Below are 8,935 nucleotides of genomic sequence, written 5' to 3' on the forward strand. Positions count from 1 at the left end.
TGCAATGAGCTGGCAGCCAAGCCAAGGTGGGACCCAGGGCTGGTTCTAACACACCTCCTCTTGCTTGTTCTTACATCCTTCCTCTGTTGGCTGCCTCTGCTCAGCAGAAGGTCGGTGATTTAATTATAAACTACGGCAGCAACTATCTAACCAATGAATAGCTAGATTCTTTCTTCTCTCAGCCCCAGGCAACAGAGGAAAGGCAGAGGGACAGGATGAGAGGGAGGTAACACTAAAATTATCTCTTTGGGTCCAGGCACATCTTCGATGGGAAAGATCAGCAGTTGGGCTAATAACTCAGTATCTCATTAGCTAACATTCATCAAGTACCGCCTGCATTTACAGCTTCAGGGGGATGCTCCCCATGGCTTTTGAAACCCCATGTTGATGCTCCAAAACACTTGAGACTCAGAGTGGATTAACACCCGATTGGATGGGAAGGCCAAAGGTCAACAGCCTAAAGAGAAGCCAGATTGCCACACATGTTCCTGCTTGGGGCCATCTGCCAACCACTAGAGCACAACAACCTTCATTGCTGTGGCTACTCTGGTGGGCTCCCAGGCTCATGGAAACACCAAAGGGGGCAACAGCCTCTCTTGGAGACTCTACCAAATATTACCAAAGTTAAAAATACAAAACGAAATGATACTGCTCTAGGGACTCGCCCTAGGGACCAAGTTCAAGCTACTTGCCAAATTCTTCCTGCTCACAAACCATTTCTGGGAATTGCAAGATGAAAACAACTTTAATAATGAACTACTGAACATTTGTTCGTCTGTTGAAATGGTTGTTAATAATTTATTTTCTAACATGGAAGCAAAAACGGAGGGAAAATTGTTGCTTACGTGGCCTTGGAATCTTTGGTAAAGAAGACACATTCCCGTTTCTTAAAATTTGCTTGAATAAAATTCACCAAGTCCTTTGGAGAAAGAACATTGGACAGCATATCACTAATTTATTCTCGCACACTGCTGTCATTAATGAATACTAAATATGATCTACACCTACTTCAAAGGTTTCAAGAATTTACCACATATTCATAGCACCCAGCATCCGTTCATGCTTTTAGAGTACCACAGTTTTTTTAAAAGAGGCATACATTTAAATTTTTATAACTAAATGCAAATTTTTATACAAGTTAACTTGGCGTTATCTTGTAATAAATGTCATGATACACATACAAATCATGTTTTTCCGTCCCTAGGATTACCAAGGGAATGTAAGCATTTGTTGAGAGTGTAGCATAAATAATGTATCAAAGCAGATTCTCTTTCCTCTTACACTTGCTTTTCAAAAGAAGACATATTCCAAAGACTCCTTCAAGGGTTGTGTTTACTCCCCCATGGACAAGGTCACAAGGCATTTCCAGGACCTCATTCTGATAAACAACCACAAGTTTCTATACATCAAAGTCTTCCCTTCAGATGCAAAAGTAAACTATTTGGAAAGAGATGAAGAATACATTGAAAAAAATATATATTCCTCAAGTGGGAGACTATAATTGCAAATGCATTGAAAAAACTACACTCCTCAAGTGTAGTTTTATACTCCTCAAGATTAATACACATTAATCATCACAGGATTGATAGACTATCTCAACCACTTGAAATCACTAACAATAAGACAGACAACTGAAGGGGAAAATGACAAAAAGCATGAGCATGCATCGAATAAACGAGGACATAAAATTAACCCATAAATATGTGAAGAGAGGCTCAGCCTCCCCATTAATGAAGCAAGTGTGAAGGAAAACCACAGCGACTTCCCATGGCACACCCACCAGGTGGGGAAAATCCAAAAGGCAGCTGACGCCAGATATGAGACCATGGGGCCTCGTGCTCCCTATGGGTGGGTGAGTAAACTGGTACAAATACTCCGGAAAATTATTTACCAGGGCCAGCAAAGTTATCCCCCTACAAATCATGCCCTGGGGAGAGAGAGGTAGGTTTGCCTTGTGAACAGCCAACAAGCTCAGAATGCCTGGCCATCGGTTGTCAGCCCTACCGGGATTCTTGCCCTGGGGAAGTAGGGCTGGCTGTCCAAACCCCCTTCCCTCAGGGCACTGACTTCTCCAACAACTTCCTAGAGGTTTGGCCCCCTAAGTCAAGCCGCTGGCACCAAAGCCAGCCTTGACCCCTCCATCCCTGGCAGCAAGGCTGCCACCGGCCCTGCCCCAGAAAAACAGGCGGCAGGCAGTCTCTAAGAATGAAGTCCACAGTGCATGAGGCAATCTGTCCCCTGGTGCCCACCATCCTACATTCTGAGACATCAGAGAAGCAGGGACCGCATGCCTACTCTTCCTGGCCCTTTAACCTAAAGTTGTCCCATAGATCCTGTGTCTTAAACCCAGACCCCATGAGGGGGAGGTGTCTACCTTCACCCACCCGGCTTTACCCTCAGAACATTTCCCAGCGAACCCCACCTCACACCCCCCAAAACGTTCACATGGCATTGCTCCTAACAGCAAAGCCCTAAAATCCAGACATTCCCCTCAGGCTGGACAGACATGCACAGGACAGAGCACTGAACAGGAATGAAACAGGCCAGCAGTTGCTTCATCTCTCCACACGGACAAATTTCAAAAACGTAATGATCACCACCAACAAAAAAACTCCCCAAAGAATACGTGTAGACATCCATGTATACCAAAACCAGATAAAACTAAGCAATAGGGGGACACCTGGGGGGCTCTGTCAGTGAAGCCTCGGCCTTCGGCTCAGGTCATGATCCCGGGGTCCTGGGATGGAGTCCCACATCGGGCTCTCTGCTCAGCAGGGAGCCTGCTTCTCCCTCTCCTTCTGCTCCTCCCCCCTGCTCATTCTTTCTCTCTCTCTCTCTCAAATAAAAATATAAAATCTTTAAAAAAACAAATGATATATTGTTTAGGGATATATATTTATATATATATTCAAATAATAAACTTATAAACACAATAACACAGAATGCAGGCTCACAGTGACCTCTGGCAGGAGAGAGAGGATGGCACGGCGGGGGTGGGGGGGCACGTGGGGCCTTCCAAAGTCTTGCTGCTGATAGAGAGGCTGAGCCATTCTTCACACATTTATGGGTTATTTTTGTGTCCTTTTTTATTCAATGCATGCTCATGCCTTTTGTCATTTTCCCGTTCGGTTGTCTGTCCTATCCTGTTCCTTAAACTGGTGGTAGGTGCAAAAGTATTTTTATTACTCCTCCTTAAGCTGGAAATTGACACTTGAACATTCTCTTCCACAGACAATAAAAATGTGGAAAACAACCACAATTCCTATACTCATCTGAAGGCAAAAATCTCAAAGCCTGTGATGCCTTTTCTCCCTGATAATATTTTCTAATGTCTTAACTAATTTTAAGTCTAATTAATAACTAAATGAACAGGACTCTACAGCTGTATAGTCCTGCGGAGTCAATGATCACAGACGAGCGGTGGTGCAAACACTGCTTTGTAGCTAAAAATTCCCTCTGAAAATGCACTTTGCGGAGTTGTGTGTTCACAGGGGGTTGGGGGAGGCGGGTGGCTGCAAATAGGACCCCTTGGAAATGAGGTATCCTTGGGTGGTCTCAGAAGTTCTAGCCGGGGGAGCTGCCAGCACTTCTGAGGATGTGAGCAGGAAATCCATCCAGAAATCCTCTGGGAGCCATGGAGAATGGCAAGAGAAAGTCAGCCCTTGTCCATCTCCCAGAGGCATCACAGCCCAAATCCAAGAGCAAAATGGGGAAAAGGCCTTTCCTGTCTTCCGGGAGGCCTCTTGTTGCTTGAGGCTGGAGGAGAGGCCCCACTGTCTTTGCCCTTCATTTGTTTCCTGCAGAGCCAGGGCTAAGGTGAGACCAGGTGTAAAATCTAAGGAGGCATTCTGTGTTGGGGGTGGGCTCATGCTGGAGCAGCACCTGAGAACCAGCACTGCCTGCATACGCAGTATGCGGGGGCCGCTTGCCCCTTGTTTGTTGTCTTAGAGCTCACCAACAGATCACCCAGCCCCCTGTAACCACCAGTCAGATGTAGACACTGACATGCCCAGCACCCCTCCCAAACCCTCCTCCCTCCTCATCCCCACAGGGAGCTACTGTTCTGACTTCCAACACCGCAGACGAGGGGGGCCTTGATATCAGACTAGAATGCTGTCTTTATATCCTAACAAGCGAGCATATTGGATCTGCCCGCAGGATGGGCACGAAGCCAGTGGGACGTGCCTGAGCAACAACATAGCAGACAGGAATGGGGAGATGCTCCCCTACCAGGCAGCCTCAAAACTCTCCCACCCCACAGAGTCTGGTCACAGGAAGAAGAGGGCCCCTGCTGGCCCCGAGGAAGCATCGTGGCAGTTCCCCTCATCTGCAGGGCAGTGTAGTTGCTGTCTTGGAACAGGACACACAGGTGCCCAGGAGAACAATTAGAAGCTATTGCAAGAACAAATGAGGACCCAAACTGAGATCCAGCCATAGAGCTGAAGAGAAGGACTTCGATTCGAGAATCATTTGCGGTGAACCAGCTGAACCCGAAGCAAGAACACCAAGCACTAAGCATTAACCAGTGTGAACAGCTCAGTATTGTAAACTGCCTGAATGCCTGTTAATAAACACATCATGTAACAATGTCTTAAGGCCACAACGTTTAAAATAAGGATACTGGAAAAACAACACAGAAGAGAATATGCTTCCTTATGTGACCAAAACAAGCCACAGAACAAAACACTACACTTTGAGGTACGATCTTTTTAAAGAAACAGTGTGCGTCCCCAAATAACATCACAGGCAGAACACTGCCTTCCGACATGACGACACCGCTGCTGGGGACTCACGCTTTCGCTGTAGGACACGTCGGTGCTCCGAGACATGCTGGAGTACAGCGTCCGGGTGCTGTCCAGTGTGCCATTCCTTCTGTTCCTCATGCTGAGCCTGGCCCCCTCGAAGGACATCTTGTCTGTGGAGAATGGGGCGGGACAGGGGTTTAGTTTGAGTTGCAAACAGTAAAAGGGCTCCACAGACAGCCTTGTCTCAATGCTCTCTGTCTCTTCCACCTCCTGCTCCACCCCTGGACGCCCACCAGTAACAGCACCCCTGCCCTGCTCTTGTGGCCTCATCCTCCCCGCATCCTCCAGGACCTGCTAAAGTTCTGGTCCTTACAGCACAGGTCCGCCCACACCCCCCACACCCCGCCCAGATGCCCCTCTCTGGGGCAGGGTCCACATTGTAGACCACCACACTTGGGAGTTTCACAATAGCTACTTCCAACTTAAGGGGTTTGGAGTCAAGGGAACATAAAGAGCAAACCCTAACAACGACTTGTGACATCTAGAGAAAGGGGCCAGACTCTGAGAAGAATCCTGGCCCTGATCCATCCCATGGTGGCAGGGGCTGAGGGCCTGGGTGTCCAGGTCACCCTGAGACTGGGAGCTGACCCTTGGGCCCCAAGGACACCTCGCCATTCCCTCTCAGGCCTGGCAGCAGGCCATTAGCCCAGGACACACAGAAGCCTCAGCCATGACAGGGTGGCTTCCCAGGCCGCCCCTGCTCTCCTGATGCCCAGACCCTCCCATCCCAACCTGCAAGGGTGCCCTCTGACCCTCAGCCCGGGCTGCAGACAAAAAGCACCAATGGCTACTCCGTCCATGTGCCTGTGTCATCTGGCAGACATACTAGACATGACATTTCTAGGATGAAAGCATTATCCTTCCCAGTTTCCCTGAGTCTCCTCTTCCGGTACCAAGCTTCCTCAGCGACTCGTGACAGCCCTCCAGTCACAGCACATATAAGAGCCAGACCCCCCTCCTTCTCCCTTGCCAGCCTCTTCAGTGGCCCCTGGGGTCACACCCTCTGTCTGGAACCCTCTTCCCCAGACCCCCTGTCTATTCATCTTCTTCACATCCTCTGGGCCTCACGCGTGTGCCACTTCTCTGGGGAGGTGCTCTGTGACCCCCAGGTGGGGGCATGTCCCCGTGACCTCCACCCTCCACCAGATCTCTGGGTGGGTGGACCAGATCTCTCTTGTTCAGCACCAGGTCCCAAGACCTGGCAAGGTGTGCAGAGTAGATCTGTACAAATATTTACTGAGTGAATAATTTAAATGAGTAAACAACACACCCCTTCCCAAACCCTAAGTCCTCCTCCAGCTTTTAAACTGCTTCCACATCACCTTCCAGAACTCCTGGATGTGGAAAGGCCTCGACCAGCCACTCCGCCACAGGTTCCGAACCTCAGCCTGTGGGTCTGACTTCTATGTCTCAACTGCCCCCACCCCAGGCAGCCTCAAAACTCTCCCATACCACAGAGTCTGGAACCTTTTTTGAAACCCACTCAGAGCAGCAGTCCAGGCTGTTTAAAATGACGAGTGCTTTTACTTCTCTCCCCAGACATTTCAAAGAGAGGCTCTGAGTATTAATTGGTACTTTACATACATTATTGTAAAACCACAGATCAATCCTGCAAGGTATTTACTGTGATCCCCATACAGCAAATTGCTTCTAAGTAGGGCACCAATGGTCAGGAAAAGATTTCATTTGCCTCACAATGAAAAACTGCTTTTTTCGTTGCAATGGGAAAGGTGTATTTTTGCTTTTCAGTCACACTTCAAACAAGAAATGGGCAAGTTGCGTGAGACAGGCAGTGAGCTGCCCTGTTCTGGCTCATCAAATGCCTGCATCAGACATTTGTTTCCAGCTGCCTTCCTGAGCCCAACTCAGGCTGGTGCATTATGAATTTGGTCCCTCTTTAGGACATCTTACATCCCAGGGGCTCAAGGCATTCACCCGTCCCCTGAACATGGTCAGGAGTTAAGGCATGGGTGGAGAGCAGCTGGGGCATTAGGGGAAGGGACAGATACCCGAGGACCATGGGTAAAGGTCAGAAGACGCCAAGGGAGAGGGCCCAGAGAGTGAAAGGAGATCCACAGTTCCCCTTCCTGGGGAACTTTGGGAAAGTGCAGGTAAATCAGATGGGACCATAGCCAGTAGGGGAGGAAGGAGTGAAAGTCACACCCCAGGGCATCTAGGTGGCTCAGTCAGCTGGGCGATCGACTCGGCTGTGGCTCAGATCATGATCTCAGGGTCCCAGGATCCAGCCTCACATTGTACTCTGCACTCAGCAGGGAGTCTGCTTGAGGATGCTTTCTCTCCCTCTCCCTCTGCCGCTCCCCTCACATGCTCTGTCTCTCTCTCTCAAATGAATGAATTAATCTTTAATGAAAAAGAAAATCACACTAGGGAGAAACCAGTGGATACATCCTATGCTAAGAAAAAGTAACAAAGTCATACCACCAGGCAGAATAATACAAAACCTGGTAGAAAACTAGGCTAAGGACTAAAATCCTAACCCACCTTAGAGAGAACACAGATCACAAGTAAACTTGAAAACAGACTAAGCCTCCCTTATCATTAAAGCCCAACAACAATGACACACTGAGAGGAGGTATTTTCAGATGAGAGTATCTGATGTTGGGAAGAGGGAAATGAGACAGAGGCTTCCAGATGACTGAGTGGTGTGAAACCATTTCACTACCTGCAGTGCAACTGGGCAATGGTATAGTAAGGGACTGAAATATTGTTGACGAGGTGCACTGGCTTTGGGGACCCTAGACAAAAGAAATAGTCAGAAATACAAAAAAGTTGTACTGAAAAGCTATTCATTGCTGAGTTATTTGTAATAGGGACCATTAGAAATAACCTCAATTTCCATTAATAGAACATTTCACCCAAAAGAAATAAAAGGGTGGGGCCATGAAGGGGGTATAAATCAATGGCATGAAGAAATTATAATGATTTATTGCAAGTAGGAAAAGAAAAAGCAGAAAGCAGGGAATCCTGGCAATTAAGAGCTCTGGCTTCACAGACAGGGCCTTGGGTGAAGCACTAAGCTGTGAACCTTCAGTGGGTCCTTCCCCCTCTCAGTTCCTTAGAAAGGTGGCTCGGAGCCCACGGGAAAGGCAGCTCCAGCAGGACAGATGGTTAAGTGCCTCATGGATAATGTGTAGAAGGCACCAAGCAGTAAATACACCAAAATGCTAACCACTATCTGCTAACGTAGGGGGTGGGATGGTGAGCAATTCTTTTCTTTTTTCTACTTTTTATATTTACCAAAATTGACTACTTTGCTCATGTTATCTGGAAAATAGACTCAATAAACAGGATAAGCATCTAGAGGCTGGGCAAGGGGAAGATAACCAGTGACCATGGTAATGGGGTTTCAGCATTGGGTGATTGAGAGGGCATGTAGATAACCAGTGTAGAAAACCGGTATAGACCTCCCCTCCACAGGAGCAAATGGGAGGTGGGGCCACCAGCTAATTTGTTGGGTCCTGTTTCAATCTTGCAAGAAGAAAATTAGCAGACAGGGATAGATAAAAGCACAGGGCCATTCTTGTAAGAATAACATAGCGTGGAACAGAAGAGCTCTGTGGGGCAGGCAGATCCTCCTACAGTCCCTATCAAAGATAGATAACCGATTGAAGATCAAAGGAAAAGAGAGCCAGCAATAACATAATAAATACTGATGAAAAGCTCTGATTATTTTTCCCTCTCATATCATATTGTCTGAAATCCTTTGTGGACAAGGAACTGGTTAATTGTTGTTCCTACCGCAGCACCTGCGTCCCACCTGGCCTGCCTAACTCTCACTCCAGAGAAGAAATGGGCACAACACACAGGTGTTCAGGGCTTCACTCAACAACCAAGTCTAGAGTGTGGTTTTAAAAGGGGGTCCTTGGGGCACCCAGGAGGTTCAGTCCATTGAGCGCCTGACTCTTGATTTCGGCTCAGGTCATGATCTCAGGGTAGTGAGATAGAGCCTTGGCTTCCACACTAGGAATGGAGCCTCCTTGGGATTCTCTCTCTCCCTCTCCCTCTTCCTACCTTTGCTCTCTATATAAAAATAAATAAATAGACCTTTTTAAAAATTAGTAATGAAAATTGAGGGGCCCCTGGGTGGCTCAGTCAGTTAAGCCCCCGAC

General features: G+C 47.8%; 1 protein-coding gene across 1 annotated transcript in view; it reads right to left on the minus strand.

The window, feature by feature from the left end:
- TRPM8 (transient receptor potential cation channel subfamily M member 8) overlaps positions 1-4,910 on the minus strand; it is a 77,311-nt gene extending 72,401 nt beyond the window's left edge. Inside the window, exons 1-2 of the mRNA XM_059167651.1 lie at positions 4,794-4,910; positions 846-919 (exon numbers count right to left, since the gene is read on the minus strand). Coding sequence (XP_059023634.1) covers positions 846-919; positions 4,794-4,910 — 191 coding nt within the window. The remainder of the gene's footprint in view (positions 1-845; positions 920-4,793) is intronic.
- Between the last annotated feature and the right edge of the window lie 4,025 nt (positions 4,911-8,935).

Source organism: Mustela lutreola, chromosome 3 (assembly GCF_030435805.1).
Source record: "Mustela lutreola isolate mMusLut2 chromosome 3, mMusLut2.pri, whole genome shotgun sequence".
Taxonomy (NCBI): domain Eukaryota; kingdom Metazoa; phylum Chordata; class Mammalia; order Carnivora; family Mustelidae; genus Mustela; species Mustela lutreola.